The following is a 21,838-nucleotide window of genomic DNA, read 5'->3' on the forward strand; positions in this document are numbered from 1 at the left end:
TCCCCGTTCACCTGCTCACTCTGCCTGCTGGTTTTCTGGCCCTACACCAAACCCTGGCACCTCACTTCCTCATACTTGGTTTCACTTTAAATGGCTTCCTCCTCCCCGGTTTAAAAAAGCCAATGATTTGCATAACTACACTGACTGCACTCTCAATGGCTGCAGTTTGGTGACAGGCCAATTTTCAAACAAAATCTCTGATCAAGGAGATTTACAGCACAGCTTCGAAGACTTATCCTGCTCGTAAACCCTTACGTCCAATACCACCGCACTCCACAGTGCCAGGTCATCATCCACGGTGGAACAACACAAAAGAGGCCTTCTCCCAAGTACTGATGGAAGGTCATTGACCAGAAACATTAACTCTCATTTCCCTTTCTCCACAGCTGCCTGACCTGCTGAATGTTTCCAGCATTTTCTGTTTTTATTTCAGATTTCCAGCCGTGGTATTTTGCATTTCATCTACAAACCCCATCATTTAACAGCACAGCTGGACCTCGGTTGTGCTGTAAGCCGTGGCCAGGTGGCAGCACACTCGCCCGAGTCAGGTTATTCACGGCACAGATGCGACTCATAGTGTTTAAGCTCCACACGAGCATCATCCCACTCACCATCTTTATCACCGGATCCTTCTACTCCTTTCTCCCTCGTGTTTATCTCACTGCCCTTTAAATGCATCGATACTATTTGCCTCAACTATTCCATGTGTTGGTAAGTTCCACAGTTTCACCACCCTCTGGATGAAGTCCTCAATGGTTTATTACTGATTATCTTATATTTATGACACCTAGCTTTGGACTCCACCACAAGTGGAAACATCTTTTCTACATCTCCCCTTCATCATTTTAAAGATCTCTTACTTCACCCCTCAGCCTCTCTTTTCTGGAGAAACAAGCCCCAGCCCGCTCAGCCTTCCCGGATAGTTATAACCTCGCAGTTCTGGGATCTTCATAAATCTTGTTTGCACGTTCTCCAGTGCTTCTATACCCTTCTTGTAATATGGAGACCAGAACTGTGCACACTACCCCAAATGTGCGGGTTCAAGCCCCACTCCAGAGATTTGAGCACATAATCGAGGTTAACACTGTGGGAGTGCTGCACTGTCGGAGGTGCTCTCTTTCAAATGAGATCTTAAACCGAGGCCCCGTCTACTCTCTTGGGTGCACTTAAAGGATCCCGTGGCACTATTTGAAGAGCAGCAGTGGGAGTTGTCCCTGCTGTCCTGGGGCCAATATTCATCCCTCAACCAACATCATTAAAACAGATTATCTGGTCATTATCACGTTGCTGTTTGTAGGAGCTTGCTGTGTGTATATTGGCTACCACGGGAGGCCACTGAGGTCGGTCAGGTGAGTTGGTGAGTAGCTCCCTTTTCTCCATTTCTTTTTAAGTAGATTTTAAACTAGATAAGTCTAACTAGAGGCAGTGCAGCTCAGCCCCGTGGAGTGTCCATCCTGTGGCATGTGGGGAGTCCTGGACGCTTCACGCAGCCTAGACAACAATGTGTGCAGGAGGTGTCTCCAGCTGCAACTACTCGAGCTCCACGTTTCGGAGCTGGAGCAGCGGGTGGAGTCAATAAGGTGCATCCGCTAGGCTGAGAACTACATGGATAGCACGTTTCAGGAGGTGGTCACCCCACAGCTTAAAGGCGGCAGGTGGAGGGGAAGTGCGTGACCACCAGACGTAGTAAGTGTGCGAGGCAGGTAGTGCAGGAGTTCCCCCCTTGAGTCCATCTCGCTTTCAACCCGATATTCACTTCTGAGTATCAGTGAGGACGATGGTGCCTCTGGGGAGTGCAGCCAGAGCCAATTCCAAGGCACCACGGGTGGCTCAGCTGCACAGGGGGGAGGAATGAAGAACAAAAGAGCCCGAGTGATAGGGGATTCTATAGTTAGGGGAACAGACAGGCCTTTCTGTGGCCGTAGACGTGACTCCCGAATGGTTTTGTGCCTCCCTGGTGCCAGGGTCAAGGATGTCACAGAGCGGACGCAGGGCGTCCTGGGGGAGGGTAAACAGCTAGAGGTCGTGGTCCATACTGGGACCAATGGCAGGTAAAAATGGGGATGAGGTCCTACAGGAAAAATTCAGGAGCTTGGAAGAAAATTAAAGGGTAGGACCTCAAAGATAGTAATCTCCGGGTTACTATCGGTGCCACGTGCTAATGAGTACAAGAATAGAAGCTTAGAGAGGATGAATATGTGGCTGGAAAGTTGGTGCAGGAGGGAGGGCTTTAAATTCTTGAGGCATTGGGACCGTTTCTGGAGACCTGTATAAACCGGACGGATTGCACCTCAACAGCGTCGGGACCAATATCCTCGCGGGGAGGTTTGCTAGTGCTGTTGGGGAGAGTTTAAACTAGCTTGGCAGGAACCTGAGAACAAATTCAAAAGGGAAGGAAGTAAAGCTGAAATTGGATAGCAAGAATCTAGAAAGCGAATCTGTAAGACAGAGGAAACAGGGCTTAGTATGTAGTAAGCAAGGAAGTCTTCCTGTGCTGAATGGTATATACTTTAATGCAAGGAGTATAGCGAATAAGGCGGGTGAGCTCAGAGCACAGATAGACATGGGGTATGACATTATAGTCATTACAGAAACACGGCTGAAAGAGGGGCAGGTTTGGCAGATCAATATTCCTGGCTACAGGATTTTTAGACAAGACAGAGGGGGAGGGCGTAAAAGGGGGGATCACGGTATTGATTAAAGAAACTATTACAGCAGTGAGGAGGGATGATATATTAGAGGGATCATCAAATGAGGCCATATAGTCAAATTGAAAAATAAAAAAGGGGCAATCACACTACTGGACGAGATATAAAGGTGGGGGGGGAAATAATGGAAAAGATGTCTTATCACATTAACTATTGCAAAAGCACAACCCAGCCATCATTCCACAGAGCTGAGCAAAGATCCCTGCGTATTATAGACCCCCAAACAATGGGAGGGAGATAGAGGAGCAAATATGTCGGCAAATTGCTGTGAAGTCTAAAAACCATAGGGTAGTAATAGTAGGGGATTTTAACTATCCAAAAATCGATTGGGACAAATTTAGTGTGAAGGGTATAGAAGGTGCAGAATTCTTGAAATGCATTCAGGAGAACTTTTTTTAGTCAGTATATAGCAAGCCCAACACGAGAGGGGCGGTTTTGGATTTAGTTTTGGGGAATGAAGCTGGGCAGGTTGAAGGGGTATTAGTGGGAGAGCACTTGGGTGCCAGTGACCATAATTCAGTCAGATTTAAGTTGGTTATGGATAACAAGGATAGGCCTGGAATAAAAGTCCCAAATTGGGGAAAAGCTAACGTTGCTAAGTTAAGGAGTGATTTGGCCACAGTGGACTGGAAACAGCTACTTGTGGGTAAATCGGTGTCGGAACAGTGGGAGGCATTCAAGGAGGAGATCAGGAAGGCTCAGGCCAAATATGTGCCCTTAAAGAAAAAGGCTGGGAAAAATAATTCTAGAGCCTCCTGGATATCTAGGGACTTACAGGGGAGGATTAAGAAAAAAAGGGACGCTTATGTTATATACCAACGGCTAAATACTATAGAATCTTTCGAGGAATATAGAAAGTTACGAGGCAAAATTAAAAAGGATATTAGGAATGCTAAGAGAGAGCACGAGAAATATTTGACCAGTAAAATTAAGGAAAACCCTAAGATGTTCTATAAATATATTAAGAGGGTAACTAAAGAAAGGGTAGGGCTATTAGAGACCATGAGGGTAATCTTTGTGTGGAGGCGGAAGATGTTGGGAGGGTTCTTAACGAATACTTTGCATCTGTTTTCACAAAGGAAAGGGGTAATGCAGATACTGCTATCGAGGAGGAGTGTGATATTCTGGATGAAATAAATATATAGAGAGAGAAAGTATTAAGGGGTTTAGCAGCTTTGAAAGTAGATAAGTCCCCAGGCCCAGATGAAATGCATCCCAAGCTGTTGAGCGAAGTAAGAGAGGAAATAGCAGAGGCCTTGACCATCATTTTCCAGTTCTCTTTGGATCTGGGCATGGTGCCGGAGGATTGGAGGACTGCTAATGGAATACCCTTGTTTGAGAAGGGAGAAAGGAATAGGCCGAGTAATTACAGGCCTGTCAGCCTAACCTCAGTGGTGGGAAAATTATTGGAAAAAGTCCTGAAAGACAGGATAAATCTACATTTGGAAAGGCAAGGATCAATTAGGGACAGTCAGCACGGATTTGTTAAGGGAAGATCGTGTTTGACTAACCTGATTGAATTTTTTGAGGAGGTAACCAAGAGGGTCGATGAGGGTAGTGCGTATGATGTTGTATATATGGACTTTAGCAAAGCTTTTGATAAGGTCTCACATGGTAGACTGGTCATGAAGGTTAAAGCCCATGGGATCCAGGGCAAAGTGTCAAGTTGGATCCAAAATTGGCTTGGAGGCAGCAAGCAAAGGGTAATGGTTGATGGATGTTTTTGTGACTGGAAGGCTGTTTCCAGTGGGGTTCCGCAGGGCTCAGTACTGGGACCCTTGCTTTTTGTGGTATATATCAACGATTTAGATTTGAATATAGGGAGTATGATTAAGAAGTTCGCAGACAGACAACACTAAAATTGGCTGTGTGGTTGATAATGATGAGGAAAGTCATGGGCTGCAGGAGGATATCAATCTACTGATCAGGTGGGCAGAGCAGTGGCAAATGTAATTTAATTTCAGAGAAATGTGAGGTGATGGACTTTGGGAGGGTAATAAGGAAAGGGTCAACACATTAAGCGGTAGGCCACTTAATAGTGTAGATGAACAAAGGGACCTTGGAGTGCTTGTCCACAGATCCCTGAAAGTAGCAGGCCAGGTGGATAAGGTGGTTAAGAAGGCATACGGAATGCTTGCCTTTATTGGCTGAGGCATAGAATATAAGAGCAGGGAGGTTATGCTTAAATTGTATAATACCTTGGTTAGGCCACAGCTGGAGTACTGCGTGCAATTCTCGTTGTCATATTATAGGAAGGACATGATTGCACTAGAGAGGGTGCAGAGGAGATTTACTAGGATGCTGCCTGGAATGGAGAAACTTAGTTATGAGGACAGATTGGATAGGCTGGGTTTGTTCTCATTGGAACAGAGGTTGAAAGGAGACCTCATTGAGGTGTACAAAATATTGAGGGGCCTGGATATAGTGGATAGGAAGGGCCTATTTCCATTGGTGGAGGGGTCTATTATGAGGGTGCATAGTTTTAAGGTAGTTGGTGGAAGGTTTAGAGGGGATTTGAGGGGGGGCTTCTTTACGCAGAGGGTTGTGGGGATCTGGAACTCGCTGCCTGGAAGAGTGGTGGATGCAGAAACCCTCAACACTTTTAAGAGATGGTTGGATGGGCACTTAAAGTGCCATAACCTGCAGGGTTACGGACCTAGAGCTGGTAATTGGGATTAGACTGGATAACCTCTTGTTGGTATAATGGTAAGTACTGCAGGCCAGGGTGTGATCTCCTGGATGGGTCGGAGAGGAATTTTCCCAGATTTTTTCTCCCTAAATTGGCCTGGGTTTTTATCTGGTTTTTGTCTCTCCCAGGAGATCACATGGCTCCAGTTGGGGTGGAGTGTAGAATGTTTCAGTATAAGGGGTGTCGCAGTTGTGTGGGGCGGACTGGTTGGGCTGGGTGCTCTTTGCCTTTCTGTCATTGTTCATAGGTTTATATGTAACCTTCAGGGCTGCTGACCGAGGGCCGTGCGGCTCTTTGTCGGCCGGCGCGGACACGATGGGCCGAAATGGCCTCCTTCTGCGCTGTAAATTTCTATATTTCTTACAACAGATATATATCGTGAAGATTGTAAAGATTTGGGACATTGGAGGTTGCGAAAGATATTGTATAAAAGACTTTCTTTCTTAAACTACTCAGAAGCTCTGTCCCCTGTGGAAAGGGAGAAACTTGCTTGCAGGATTTTCAGACTCACATTTTGAACAAACCTTAAGATATCCATTCTTGGTGTTCAATACATGTACCGGAGTGATACATGCAACACCTCAAATGCAGTCTGGAGCCTCAGAACCAACCCACCAAATCACTTTAAGTTAGAGATCCTCCTCCTTAACTCTGGGGAACAGTCACTAAGCGTTAACTCCTCTACTGTTGCATATATATTAAATATATATATATATATTATATATATGAGAATCGCACTTGCCCCTACCTGGCTGCATAATGTTTAAGATCCCATAGGCCTCTGTGGATGAAGCACTCAGAGTTCCCGCAGTGCCTTGGCCAACATTTCTCCCTCAACAAAATACCATTGCCAACAGATTAACGGCTCATTCACCTCCTTACTGTGACACATTGCAGATGCCATGTCTGTCTATCGAACAATTACTCACTTCAGCAGTAATTCATTGGGTGCTGTCCTTGGAGCTGTTGAGAGAAGGTGGCAGTGAACGTTTGCTCGTACAGGGTTCCTTTAAAGGTTGCTTGGAGCCTCTATGAAAATGCATTTTGAAAGTTGAACAGCATTGTACAGCACAGAAACAGACCATTCGGCCCAACTGGTCTGTGGCAGAGTTCATGGTCCACTCGAGCCTCCTCCCACCCAACTGCATTTATCCCCATCAATATATCCTTCGATCCCTTTCTACCTTATGTACTTGTCCAGCTTGCCCTACATTACGTGGGTAAGCCCAGGTGAAGTGTATCCTTCCCTCGCAGTGCCATGAGATTGAGCTGGAGAGCTATCGAGCCCCGGATCCAGTGACAGAGGTACAGCCAACAGAAGCTCCCTCCCAGGCCACAAAGGATCGGCTCTCACTTACACTCAATAGCAAGCAGCACGTCACCGCAATCTCGCTCACAACACAAAAGGATTTCCATTATTTTCATCAATAACTGCTCAATATCCTGTCACATGACTGACAACAATTAAAAACTTCTCCCCCTGCTTGTTTCTTCCTGTTCCCTTGGTGACACTCGCCCTTTGCTGCTGAGGCTCTCTGCAACTTGGCTTCCCTCGATTTCCCTACGTAGCAACAGTTACAACACTGCATTGGCTGTGAGGCACTTGGAGAAGCCCCAAGATCAAAGGCTCGAATTAAAAGCAGCTCTTTCCTCAGCTGGTTACTCTTCCGTCGTGTACACACTGCACGACTGACACTGCACCATTCAATTCGTATCTAAGGTTTTTAAAGCCATGAGCCACACAGCAATATGGCAGCCACACTGGAGACGAGTACTGGACTGCTGGCGACACATGGGAAGAGCCCGGCCACGAGCTGTTAGATGTTGATAAGGGAAGCATCATCATCACAGGCAGTCCCTCGGAATCGAGGAAGACTTGCTTCCACTCCTAAAAATATTAGGTGCCTAAACAGTCCAATACGAGAACCACAGTCTGTCACAGGTGGGACAATCATCGAGGGAAGGGAGGGTGGGACAGCTTTGCCGCACGCTCCTTCCGCTGCCTGTGCTTGATTTCTGCACGCTCTCGGCGATGAGACTTGAGGTGCTCAGCGCCCTTCCGGATGCACTTCCTCCACTTAGGGCGGTCTTTGGCCAGGGACTCCCAGGTGTCAGTGGGAACGTTGCACTTTATCAGGGAGGCTTTGAGGGTGTCTGCTCACATTTGACTTGTTTGCCATGAAGGAGCTCCAAAGTAGAGCGCTTGCTTTGGGAGTCTCGTGTCTGGCATGCGGACAATGTGGCCTGCCCAGCGGAGCTGATCAAGTGTGGTCAGTGCTTCAATGCTGGAGATGGCCTGGTCGAGGACACTAATGTTGGTGCGTCTGTCCTCCCAGGGGATTTGTAGGATCTTGCGGAGACATCGTTGGTGGTATTTCTCCAGCGACTTGAGGTGTCTACTGTACATGGTCCATGTCTCTGAGCCATACAGGAGGGCGGATATCACTACAGCCCTGTAGACCTTGAGCTTGGTGGCAGTTTTGAGAGCCTGGTCTTCAAATACACTTTACCCCAGGCAGCCGAAGGCTGCACCGGTGCACTGGAGGTGGTGCTGGATCTCGTCGTCAATGTCTGCTCTTGTTGATAATCGGCTCCCGAGGTATGGGAAATGGTCCACGCCATGGATATTGATGACTGGGGGGGCAGTGCTGTGTGGTGAGGACAGGCTGGTGGAGGACCTTTGTCTTACGGATGTTTAGCATAAGACCTATGCTTTCGAACGCCTCAGTAAATACGTCGACTATGTCCGGGAGTTCAGTCTCTGTTTGTGCACAGATGCAGGCGTCATCGGCGACAGAGGTTGGGCTTGGCCTGGAGACGGCGAAGGTTGAATAGGTTCCCACTGGTTCTGTAGTTTAGTTCCACTCCAGCGGGGAACTTGTTGACTGTGAGGTGGAGCATGGCAGTGAGGAAGATTGAGAAGAGGGTTGGGGCGATGACACAGCCCTGTTTGACCCCGGTCCGGACGTGGATTGGGTCTGTAATGGATCCGTTGGTCAGGATCACTGCCTGCATGTCATCATGGAGCAGGCGGAGGATGGTGACGAACTTTTGGGGGCATCCGAAACGGAGGAGGCTGCTCCATAGACCCTCCCGGTTGACAGTGTCAAAGGCCTTTGTCAGGTCGAAGAAGGCCATGTACAAGGGTTGGTGCTGTTCCCTGCATTTTTCCTGCAGCTGTCGCGCTGCAAAAATCATATCCATTGTAGGGGAGGAATCCGCACTGTGACTCCGGGAGGAGCTCCTCAGCCACAGGGAGAAGACGGTTGAGGAGGATTCTAGTGATGACTTTCCCAGTGGCTGATAACAGGGAGATTCCTCTGTAGTTGCCGCAGTCGGTCTTGTCCCCTTTTTTAAAGATGGTCACTATTACTGCATCTCTGAGATCTCCCGGCATGCTCTCCTCCCTCCAGATGAGAGAGATGAGGTCATGTGTTCGCGCTAGCAGTGCCTCTCCACCATACTTCAGTGCCTTAGCAGGGATTCCATCCGCTCCCATAGCCTTGTTGTTCTTAAGCTGTCTTATGGCTTTTTCCACCTCGTGCAGGGCTGGGGTTTTACTGAGGTGGTGGTGGGTCGCACGCTGCGGGATGGAGTCGAGAACACTGGTCAAAGGCAGAGTCTCGGTTGAGATCTTCGAAGTGTTCCTTCCAGCGGCCCTGACAGCCTCGGTGTCCTTGATGAGTGTTTCCCCGTTCTTGGCCAGCAGTGGGGTGGGGCCTTGGGTGGCCTTGACTGTGGTGAAGAATCCTCGCATATCGTGACTGTCGGCCAGCTGCTGTATCTCCTGTGCTTTCTCCATCCAACACCTGTTCTTTAGGTCCCGGGTTTTTTATTGGACCTCGGCCGTAAGCCGTCTGTAATGCTGCTTTGCTGCTCCCGAGGTGGGTTGTTGTTTTAGGCTCAGAAATGCCCTGCACTGGGATAAGGGAAGCAGAGGGCCAGGGATTGGGGCTGCAGGGAGGCCCACGGCTGTGAGGGAGCTGGGAAGGCAGTGAAAGGGAGGCTCGAAGCTTGGGCAATGTGAGCCCAGGAGCGAGCCTGCAGGTACTGGTGTGTCAGCAGGACCAAGTGGGGGTCCTGCACTGAGAGAATGCCCAGGCATAACATTGGAGCAAGCACCTGAGCACAGCCTCACCGAGACACTGCATATGGAGCAGAATCGTTCCAGGAATAGCCAGGGTGGAGAGGACCAGAGTGTGCAAAGAACAGAAAGCTTTCTCCATCAATCTCCACAGATGCTGCCTGCCTGCTGAAAGTTTCCAGCATTTTCTGGTCTTGTTTCGGATTCCAGCATCCGCAGTATTTTACTATTGTGAAGTATTTTTGGAGTATAGTCACTGTTGCAAGTTGGGGAAATAAAGCCGCCAATTTGTGCACAGCAAGCTCCCACAAATGGCAATGTGATAATGACCAGATAATCTGTTTTAGTGATATTGATTGAGGGCTAAATATTAGCCAGGACACCGGGGAGAACTCCCCTGCTCTTCCTCGAAATCGTGCCATGGGATCTTTTACATCCACCCGAGAGAGCAGACAGGGCCTCATCCGAACACGGCATCGCCGACAGTGCGGCGCTCCCTCAGCGCTGACCCTCCGACAGTGCGGCGCTCCCTCAGCGCTGACCCTCCGACAGTGCGGCGCTCCCTCAGCGCTGCCCCTCCGACAGTGCTGCACTCCCTCAGTACTGCCCCTCCGACAGTGCGGCGCTCCCTCAGTACCGCCCCTCCGACAGTGCGGCGCTCCCTCACTACTGCCCCTCCGACAGTGTCGCGTTCCCTCAGCACAGGACTGGAGTATCAGCCTGGATTATGTGTCCAAGACTTTGAAGTGGACCCTGAACTCACGACCTTCCTACTCAGGAGAGAGAGTGCCACCCAGCCAACAGAGGGAGAGAGATCACTTGGGCACCTTGTCTGCACCGCAGCGAACCTGTTCTCAGACAGGTCGGTGTATTAGGAGTTTGAACATAAAAGGCTCAATGTGAAACTGCAGGGCTCATGTGCAACTGAACACTCAGAATGCAGCACCACTCTTGTAACCTGAAGCTGGCGAGGGGTTGTTGGACCAGAAAAACCACCTACTGCTTCCATGAGCAATAGAATCAAACAGTCATTGTAATGCATTGCACTCAGAGACTCGGTAAACATGGCCGGGCCTCCTCGTCTCCAGTGTTCTGTGGCCACTCATCCACCTCCTGGCTTCCCAGCTGAAGGCTTTCGGATGAAGATTTGATCTTGTCCTTCCATAACTACAACCCTACCGTCCTCCAGCTTTCTGCCACATTCCAGTGGAAGTGCGGGGTTCACATGCTAATTTAATCTCCCATTAGCTTCCTGTGCAGACCAAGGGATCACTTTTGGGATGAAAGGGGCAAAGGAGATGATAGGTTGAGTGAATCATAATATATCATGGCAACAGACCGTCTCGAAAGACAAAGGTGTACGTGCCAGGGCATTCAGTTGCTTTGTTACATGGCGACACGGTGTGTCCAACCAAGTCTGTACCATCGATGGTCCAGGGCAACACAGTATTAGCTCGAGACCTGATGCATTTTCCCCTCTCGCACCCAGCTCTCTTCAGCCTCTTTGGCTCCCCAATAAGCACAATCCTCCAGTGTGGCCCGATAGCCATATTTTCCCAGCTTGTGGTAGCGATATTGGCAAGCCCCTCTTGCAAATGTTGTTAAACCCGAGCCGAGTTTGGTTCAGCGGACTTGCAGCAGCTGCAAATTCTTCACTGGCAGTCTATTCGCTGTCAGTGTCCAGTCTGATCGCGGCATCGTGTGAGGCCTAACTGCTTGGGCAAGGCCACCTGGGGTGGGCAGCAGTAAGAAGCTGGATCCGGGCAGGAGTCAGCACCTCAACGGCAGGAGAGGGTAACATTGGGTACAAATTCTTAAGCTTTAGAACCTGCAGAATAGCTTTGCCCAAAGGCAAACAGTGTGTGTACAGGAAACGTAATTCAGGTTCATTACTGCACGATTGGGAAGGAATGCCCTGATCTTCCTGTCTCCATACCTTGTTGGGTAAGGGTATCAAGAGACATGGAGCAAAGGTGGGTGACTGGAATGGAGGAACAGACCCACCATGATCTAGATCATAGAATGGCCAACTTTTGACCTTATGTCCCTGGAATCTGAAACACCTTCACCGTCAGTGAACAGCAACGAACTGTAATATTCTCAATCTCCACAAATCATAAGCTGATGCTCCACTTCTCCATTGTGCAGCACGATTGGGAGGCCAAGTCATGTCTGTGCGCCAATGTTGGCGCTTTCTCTGTGGATGGTGCCGGCTCCTGCCAGGTGCCGACTCGATGGATATCTCGGGGTAGAGAGCTCATTCTCCTGCCGCATGCCTACATGGGAGGCACGCTGCCAAACTCCATCTTTACCCAACCGAACATCGACACACGGAGTCACTGGACAGTGAACCTGGCTCACTCTTCTCCTCCCTGGCCTGAGGGGGCTGAGTCTAATCATGGCACACACTGCTCCCTTGCCTAAGAGCAGCAAACCTGCAGAAACCAGCAACAGAATTTGAATTGAGTACATACATAAAGATCAAAGGGACAGCACAACAGTCGCTCGCACCAACCACCGATAGCAGACAGCTCACTATGCAGGATTCATTCAGCCCGAGCCCATGGGTTCGCTCTCAAATGTGCTGCCAACGCGTACCAAACGGAGGGCAGCACCAACGTGTACACTAGCAGGTCCGCTGGTTCATCAGCCCAGCCTTCGCTGAGCTACACTGGCTCCATGACTTCAACACTTCAAATCCAAACTTCGCATTCTTGTGTTTGCATCCCACCTTGGCCTTATCTTCCCCGCCCCCCCACCCTCAGGGTAACCAACCCCAGACACAGACCCCCCTGGGGTTAACTCTCCCCCCCACCCCGGGGTAATCTCCACCCCCCCCCCCCCCCCCCCCCCGAGACACAGACCCCGCAAGGTAAACCCCCCCCTCCCCCCAGACACAGAGCCCCTCCCCTGGGGTTAACTCTCCGCCCCCCCGGGGTAATCCCACCCCTCCCCAGACACAGACACCCGGGGTAAACCCCCCCCCCCCCCCTCCCAGACACAGACCCCCTTGGGGTTAACTCTTTCCCCCCCCTCCCCCCAGACACAGACCCCATGGGGTAACCCCCCCCCCCCCCCCGTTACAGACCCCACGGGCAATGCCCCCCCCGTTACAGCCCCCACGGGCAGTGCCCCCCTGTTACAGATCCCACGGGCAGTGCCCCCCCGTTACAGATCCCACGGGCAGTGCCCCCCCGTTACAGCCCCCACGGGCAGTGCCCCCCCCGTTACAGCCCCCACAGGCAGTGCCCCCCCCGTTACAGCCCCCACGGGCAGTGCCCCCCCCATTACAGACCCCACGCGCAGTGCCCCCCCCCCGTTACAGACCCCACGGGCAGTGCCCCCCCATTACAGACCCCACGGGCAGTGCCCCCCCGTTACAGACCCCACGGGCAGTGACCCCCCGTTACAGACCCCACGGGCAGTGACTCCCCTGTTACAGACCCCACGGGCAGTGACCCCCCGTTACAGACCCCACGGACAGTGCCCCCCCCCCAGTCACAGACCCCACGGGCAGTGCCCCCCCCCAGTCACAGACCCCACTGTCAGTGACCCCCCCGTTACAGACCCCACGGGCAGTGCCCCCCCCCCCCCCCGTCACAGACCCCACGGGCAGTGCCCCCCCCAGTCACAGACCCCACGGGCAGTGCCCCCCCCCCAGTCACAGACCCCACGGGCAGTGACCCCCCCGTTACAGACCCCACGGGCAGTGCCCTCCCGTCACAGACCCCCACGGGCAGTGACCCCCCCCCCCCCAGTCACAGACCCCACGGGCAGTGCCCCCCGTTACAGACCCCCACGGGCAGTGACCCCCCAGTCACAGACCCCACGGGCAGTGCCCCCCCATTACAGACCCCATGGGCAGGCAATCTCTCACACTCTCACTGCGTGTACCAGGTGCAATACCTAGGGTGTGCTTTGCGGCTAAATATACAAACGACAGCAATCCATAGGAACATTCATCTTCAAAACAAGCCAAGTTCCAGCGGTTACATGTGGGCCCTCGGCTGCTGTGCTGCTGTCACATACACAACCAGGGATGAGCAGGCAGGTGGGCGTGTGCAGGCTCAGGGAGGTGCCAGCCCGCGACCCCCCGCCGCCTCCCCTGCAGAATGTTCAGAGGGATGGTGGAGGTTAGAGACATAGGGAGGGGCGAGGTCATGGAGGGATTTGAACATGAGGATGAGAATTTTAAAATTGAGGCACTGCTGGACGGGGAGCCAAGGGGTGCTGGGTGTAAGTTAGGAGACGAGCAGCGGAGTTTTAAAATTCATGGTCTTCTGAAGCACCTACGCCCTCCTTACGTTACATGGCGTCTCCAACTCCATCGAGTGTGTGCTCACAGGTTTGTAGAGCTGTTGCACTGGGAGTGGCTTAGCCAGTCATGTGATGGTCACAAGACTCAATAAAACCCCAGCCAGTTGGGTCTGGATCACCCACGATGCGGTATGCGGTTGTGAGGCTGGTGGATGAACTGGTAATGTGCCGTGAGATTGCTATTATGAACTAGTTGGTTTATTAACAATGTGTTGCTATGAATTCTTAAGCAGGAAACCTGTGAAACAGTTACATTACAGAGAGCAAGCCTGAAATGTAGGCGCCAATACCAGAGACACCAAAATGCTGGTTATGAGGGGTTTCCGCTTCTCACCGCATTTGCCATGCGGCCCACCAGGTCGGTTCTGGGACATCTCTGGGCCCACTGAACATAACCAGTGACGTGCATCCATCATCGCTGGTCTGAACTGACCTCTTTCAACCCCACCCCAAACCAGGGCTCGCTGACCCAGCGTTGCAACAGTGGAACTTTGCCATGGAATACCGTTTGTGATCCTGAGGGATAGCACGTGAGTGAGTATCACGCTTTTCACCACTAGCCATTCACGTTTCAGTGAGGCAGGAACAGTTTCTCAGACAGCAAGAGAAATGTGTTCAAATAACCCCGAGAATACCAAAACCCTCAAAGGTGAACCCTTCAGGAACTCACGACCTGTAACCTCCAACACCATTGGTCTGCATAAACTGCACAATTACGGCACAATTTCATCTGACGATGTACATGAAAAAAAGTTGGTTCTACAAATTTACGTAAAGAAGTTTAAAAGAAAAATACACAAAACAAAATAGTTTCCCCACTGTACAAAGAGCTCACACTACCTAGTGATATAGTGGTGGGGATCGGTCTGCTTTACAGTGCCATGCGTCACAGTGCGGAGCCGAAGGTGGGAAAGATTAAAGAGGGTGAAGAGAATTTGATGCATAGTTGAGATTGAAGGGAGGGAGGGAGGTAGCAAAAGGGAGGAGTTTAGGAAGAACATAAGAATTAGGAGCAGGAGTCGGCCATTTGGCCCCTCGAGCCTGCTCCACCATTCAATGGCTGATCTTCGACCTCAACTCCACTTTCCTGCCCGACCCCCATATCCCTCGATTCCCTTAATATCCAAAAATCTAGCGATCTCTGTCTTGAATATACTCAAAGACTGAGCCTCCACAACCCTCTGGGGCAGAGAATTCCAAAGATTCACCACCCTCTGAGTGAAGAAATTCCTCCTCATCTCAGTCCTAAATGGCTGACCCCTTATCCTGAGACTGTGACCCCTGGTTCTAGACTCCCCAGCCCGGGGGAAACATCCTCCCTGCATCTACCCTGTCAAACCCGATAAGAATTGTGTATTAGATCACCTCATTCTTCTAAACTCTAGTGAATATCGGCCCAGTCTGCTCAATCTCTCCTCATAGGACACTGTCCTCAAAATAGCACCCGAGAGCGCAGGGGCCAGTGAGTGAAGGAGCGGCTTGTATTGAGGGCGGGGAGCGTTGGCTGGGGCTTACAGCTGAAGAGAAAGGCTCAGATCAACCACATGGAGGCCTCAAAGATGATACACTGGGGGAATCTGGCATGGGTGGAGCGACAGAAGTGTAGGACTTGGTGCGATAAGGGACACAGACCACAGCATTCTGGATGAATTGAAATGTTACAAATGGAGAGAAATCGATTCTGAAGGTGACAAAGGCGTGGATTGAGGGGTTTGCAGCAGGAAGGGAGACAGGGGCAGCAGTGGGCGATGCAGCAGGAAGGCCAGCGTACCAGTTGGCTCAGTCGGAGGTTGGTAGCATGGGGACTGGGGCCACTGGCAGCAATTAATAACGGATGCTCGGGGTTTGATGATGTGGGAATCGCAGCTTGTCCGCGATAATGTGGATCAGTGACTGGAAAATCCAACAGCCTCGGGGTCAGAGGTGGTGAGACGGAGCGGCAGACAACGTACTGGTGCGATATTTGCTGCTGATCTGCTCCTACCACACTGAACTGCAGTATCTCCCAGCTCACCATCACAAGATAGGGATACGCACAGGGCACAATAAATCAGGTGCTTTCAATATCTGGTCGATTGCAAAACCTGCAGCTAAAACCACAAGGCTCTCTGGCGTCTACACTTGTAAATCTATTGATTGAACCTTTCCAACAGATGCCAACTGACCGCCCAGAGCCAAGAATCAGCCAGCAAAGATCTTCAATAAAATCACTACAACTGTTTATTGCAGCGACATTGAAACTAAACACTTTTTCTCAGTGCACCCCCAACATGGTACAACAGGCAGCCAGCATCTTACAAGGTTTCCCAGAAAGGTGCTAGTTTTAATTACAAAACTAAATGTGGGGGGGGGGAAAGAGAGAGAAATGCATCTAGCACTGAGGATGCAGCACTGACAACAAATCACTGCTGTTACCTTACTGTTACACACCCTTTGAAAGAAAAAAGACTTTACATTTAGCACATAGCAAGCTCCCACAATGTGACAATGACCAGATAATCGCCATGTTGGTTGAGGGATAAATATTAGCCAGGACATCCTGCTCCTCTTCGAAATAAAAGATCCGATGGCATGATTTCCACCTCGGAGGCATCCAAAAGATGGCACCTCCAGATGCTTTGCCTGGGGTACGATAGGCTCTCCGGCCAAAAGTCACCACTTTCAAGAGGGATGGGGGTGAGGAAAGATCACAAGAGGGAAAAGGGTAAGAAAGCAGGGAACTCAAACCCTTGCAGCACCAGACTGTATACAAACCCCACTGCAGACCGAGACCAGAGCTCAATATTCTTCATACATTTCAAGCTCCTATTTACAGCCCACTAACTTTTTGGATACACTGGCTGGAGCGGCCTACAGATTTGTTAGTCCAAATATACTCAAAAAACTGAGCGTCTACATCCCTCTCGGGTAGATAATTGCAAAGGTTCGCCACCCTCTGCTCCATTTCCAGACTCCAGTCCTCATCGTCACTGTGCAGACAGATCACTGGACTCGGTACCACCATTCAGACCAGTTCTCGAGAGCGGGAGGCCACATGTACAGGTCAGATGTTAGCAACATAGGAATCGCTAGACAAAAACAGACTAGTTCACCTTCTATTATCCTGGTAGTCACATGATCCAATTATAATGGGGTTGTTGACCAATCACAGCGATCAATGAGTCTACAAAAGAGCCAGACATGAGGACATGAGGAATACCCCCAGTGGGGGAGAGCCTTGGGAACCTGTTCCTCCCGAGCTACACTCACCGTATATCACATCTCAAATTATTCATATGCTGGATCCCAAAATGTTATTTTCAGAAAGATGTCTGTCACATTTGAATGAATCAACACTAACTGTTTCCACTGTTGCACAGATTGACCAGTCGCTCACTGAAAGACTGAGTCCGCAGATTAGTTGGAGTTTGCGTCTCCTCGAGCACAGGTCGTGTCCCCCTGCTCTGCTGTTCTGGACACGGTGAAAGAGTTGTCCTGGGCTACATTATCCGGTCCCCTTACAATGCTGAAAACATCATTCATATCACTGAGCAATGCAACATGAGAGAGAGAAAAAGAAAACAGAAAAATCGCTGTACAATTTCCTCTGCCCATCAACCATCACAACAGCCATTTCGACCTCTCGCATCCACATTTTTGTTGAATGCTAGATGGGAAAGGTAGCCCAGAGGGATGGGTTACAGACTGTCACCAAACCACGTCTGTGATCACCTGAAACCAGCGTCTGAGTTACAGCCTATAACACATCCCTCAGCTGCCTTTTGTCGAAAGGCTGAGGGGAGTTCCCTCACTGCAGGGAGCATCGGCTCAGAGGTCTGGGCACATTCTGCACTGGCAGCAGAGTGATAACTGGAGCCGCAGTGTGGTGCTGTTTGCCCGCACCGACACGGTGTCAATCCTGTATAGTCATTGCCAGCGGGCAGCAGCCCCTCCCCACAACAACGGTCACAATAAAGTGCAGCCTTTCATCCGATTTTAGAAAAGGATTCCAACTTCCTCAGAGCACTCGTCATTTTAGTGAGGAAACACTTCTCATAATCAGCCACACGGCCTTTATCAACTTCCTTGCATCATTTCAGAGAATTGTGAACCTGTGGAATTCTCTACCACTGAAAGTTGTTGAGGCCAGTTCGTTCGATATATTCAAAAGGGAGTTAGATATGGCCCTAATGGCTAAAGGGATCGAGAGGTATGGAGAGAAAGCAGGAAAGGGATACTGAGGGAATGATCAGCCATGATCATATTGAATGGCGATGCAGGCTCGAAGAGCCGAATGGCCTATTCCTGCACCTATTTTCTATGTTTCTATGTTTTTCCTTAATCTCAGCTGACAGTCCAGTGCAGTGCTGAGGGAGCGCCGCACTGTTGGAGTTGCTGCCTTTCGGATGAGACATTAAACCAAGGCCCCGACTACCCTCCCAGATGGACATGAAAGATCTGACGGCACTATTGGAAGAGCAGGGGAGTTTTCCCCGGTGTAACGGCCAATATTTATCCCTCAACCAACAAATAAACAAAACAGAGAAAGAAAAGCAAAATACTGCAGCAGCTGGAATCTGAAATAAAAACAGAGATGCTGTAAACACTCGGCGGGTCAGGCAGCATCTGTGGAGGGAGAAACAAAGTTAAAGTTTCAGGTCGGTGAGCTTTTGTTACGACAGTTCTGATGAAAGATCATCGACCTGAAACTTAAACTCTGTTTCTCTCTCCACAGATACTGCCTGACCCGCAGAGTGTTTGCAGAATTTTCTGTTATGATTAAAAGACAGATTATCTGCACATTATCGCACATGTGGTTGCCCTGCTTTGTATTGTGTGTGGAACAAGCTGCTAAAACGTGCAGGGGATCCAGGTACACTATGAAGGGGGAATCAATGCCATCTCCAAACTGCTGGGTTTTGTCTTCAGCATTCACCATGTTACACAGGAAGAGCAGAGAATCCACTATAATCAGAATATTCCACAGCACCTTGCAAACCCACAAGCTGCACCACCTAGAAGGACGAAGGCAGCAGGCGCATGGGAACACCACCACCTCCACGCTCCCCTCCAAGTCACACACCATCCTGACTGGGAACTATATCGGCCGTTCCTTCATCGTCGCTGGGTCACAATCCTGGAACTCCCTCCCTAACAGCACTGTGGGAGTACCTTCACCACACGGACTGCAGCGGTTCAAGCCGGCGGCTCACCACCACCTTCTCACGGGGCAATCAGGGATGGGCAATAAATGCCGGCCTTGCCAGCGACGCCCACATCCCCAGAATGAAAAAATAACTGAGCCTGGAAACTGACTTCCAAAACCAGTGTTAAGTTTTTAAAAACCAAAGTGTATGGTGCCAGCAAACAAAATGATTGCACATAACCTATTGAGAAGGGAGACAGAAGGTGAGAAGCACACAGCAACAGGCTGCTTGTTGAGAGATTAAAGGGCCGCAGTCTGAGAACAGAATGCAGTAAACCTCTACCATTCCACTTTCTCACTAATTTAAATTGCAAGTTCAAAAGCTTCATAGAACTGAGACTGCGCAATCAAATGTACTGCTTTTATCTCACTGGCCCTTGGTGGAACATGTGACAGAGCATTGTGCTTCTCCCAACCCTGTCCACTCACAGGAATCATGGCTTTAAACTGAGTGCGCCCACTTGCGCAATTGCAAGAAGACAGTTGCAGCGACCTTTCCCAGCAGCACAGCAGTGTCTGGGTATCACTGCCCTGTTCCAGAAACAGGCAAAAAATACACTATTGCACTGAGTCATCCTGTTGATAACTGGTGCAGTTATCAGATGGTCACCATGTTCGGGAAGTGTGTGGGCTGTCTGAGCAGCCCAACTACTAACTTCATACAACAGATGGGGCAAGCCCTGTAACATTATATATTACAGATAATCTTGTGCTTTTGATAGTCACAAACTGACTAGTGCCAATCCTGCCTCACATCCAAAAACGCTGCCTGAATAGCTACGTCAGTGAATGGTTTGTGCAAGAGGTAGGTGGTCCCAATAATATCCCAGTAACCCTGGAACAGGGTTCCCTGCTGGAAATTGTTGTGTGTGCAATTGCCCAGTGAGGCAGACACAGGGCTTGGTCGCGATGCATGTCACAGCCAAATAGCCCAACTGATACTCTAATGCTGCGAAAGGAAGCATTAGTGTCGTTGGGAAATGAATATTGAATGTGATTTTTTTCAAAGGCATAATGATGTAAAGCCCGCCTCTAAATACACAACAGTCTTGTCTAAACACACTAACTCCACCCAACCTCCATTCAAAGGCATGCAAAACAAATTGGCATTGTTAACTGAAACCAGCCTGGCACTGGCTGTTGTGACAGAGCCGGGCCGGGCAGCTATACTCCATTACTCAGCTCACAAACCTACTTCCTCCTCAAAACAAGTGCAAAACTACAATATCCCAGCAACAGGGCACAGCGACCAGGCCAGGCACACTGTGACACCCAGGCCCGGGCACGGTGTGACCCCCAGGCCCGGGCACACTGTGACCCCCCCAGACACGGGCACACTGTGACCCCCAGACACGGGCACACTGTGACCCCCAGACCCAGGCACAGTGCGACCCCCAGACCCGGGCACAGTGCGACCCCCAGACCCGGGCACACTGTGACCCCCAGACACGGGCACACTGTGACCCCCAGACACAGGCACACTGTGACCCCCGGGCACGGTGTGACTCCCAGGCCCGGGCACACTGTGACCCCCAGACACGGGCACACTGTGACCCCCAGACACGGGCACACTGTGACCCCCAGGCCCGGGCACGGTGTGACCCCCAGGCCCAGGCACGGTGTGACCCCCAGGCCCAGGCACACTGTGACCCCCAGACACGGGCACACTGTGACCCCCAGACCCAGGCACAGTGCGACCCCCAGACCCGGGCACAGTGCGACCCCCATACCCGGGCACACTGTGACCCCCAGACCCGGGCACAGTGCGACCCCCAGACCCGGGCCGGGCACAGTGCGACCCCCAGACCCAGGCACACTGTGACCCCCAGACTCGGGCCGGGCACGCTGTGAACCCCAGACCCGGGCCGGGCACAGTGCGACCCCCAGACCCAGGCACGCTGTGAACCCCAGACCCGGGCCGGGCACAGTGCGACCCCCAGACCCGGGCACGCTGTGAACCCCAGACCCGGGCCGGGCACTCTGTGACCCCCCCAGACCCGGGCCGGGCACACTGTGACCCCCCCAGACCCGGGCCGGGCACACTGTGACCCCCCCAGACCCGGGCCGGGCACTCTGTGACCCCCCCCCAGACCCGGGCCGGGCACACTGTGACCCCCCCAGACCCGGGCCGGGCACACTGTGACCCCCCCCCCCAGACCCGGGCCGGGCACACTGTGACCCCCAGACCCGGGCCGGGCACTCTGTGACCCCCCCAGACCCGGGCCGGGCACACTGTGACCCCCAGACCCATGCCGGGCACACTGTGACCACCCCAGACCCCGGTACCTCGGCTGCCGCAGTCCGCACACTCGCGGCTGTCCCGCAGCAGGCCGCCCAGCACTGCCTGCTGCCGCTCGCTCCGCTCCCGCTCCGTCCGGGCCGCCATCATCATCATCATCACCGGAAACACCGCCCGGCTTCCGGCTCCACGCGGGGGGAGGGAGTGAGGAGCGAGTGAGGGGGAGGGGCAGGGAGTGCGTGGGGTGGGAGTGAGGGAGGGAGTGAGTGAGGAGCGTGTGGGGGTGAGAGAGGAGGTGAGAGAGAGGGAGAGGGAGTGAGGGGGAAGAAGTGTGGAGGAGCGGAGGGAGAGAAGGGGGAGTGTGGGGTTGGGGGAGGAGACGCGGTGGGATTGTGGGGGAGGGGAGGGAGTGAGGTGGGAGGGAGTGTTGGGGTACGAGAGGGGGGGAGGGAGTGAGCGGGGAGTGGGAGCGAGTGTGGGGATGGGGGAGAGAGTGTGGGGGAGAAGGGTGGAGTGTGGGAGAGAGTGTAGGGGAGGCAGTTTGTGGGAGGGGAGGGGTGCGGGGGTGGAGAAGGAGGGAGGGAGTGTGGGGGAAGGGAGTGGGGAGGGGAGGGGG

General features: G+C 51.7%; 1 protein-coding gene across 1 annotated transcript in view; it reads right to left on the bottom strand.

The window, feature by feature from the left end:
- LOC139279943 (stromal membrane-associated protein 2-like) overlaps nt 1-21,399 on the bottom strand; it is a 57,643-nt gene extending 36,244 nt beyond the window's left edge. Inside the window, exon 1 of the mRNA XM_070899289.1 lies at nt 21,270-21,399. Coding sequence (XP_070755390.1) covers nt 21,270-21,381 — 112 coding nt within the window. The 5' untranslated portion in view covers nt 21,382-21,399. The remainder of the gene's footprint in view (nt 1-21,269) is intronic.
- Between the last annotated feature and the right edge of the window lie 439 nt (nt 21,400-21,838).

Source organism: Pristiophorus japonicus, chromosome 14 (genome assembly GCF_044704955.1).
Source record: "Pristiophorus japonicus isolate sPriJap1 chromosome 14, sPriJap1.hap1, whole genome shotgun sequence".
Classification (NCBI taxonomy): Eukaryota; Metazoa; Chordata; class Chondrichthyes; family Pristiophoridae; genus Pristiophorus; species Pristiophorus japonicus.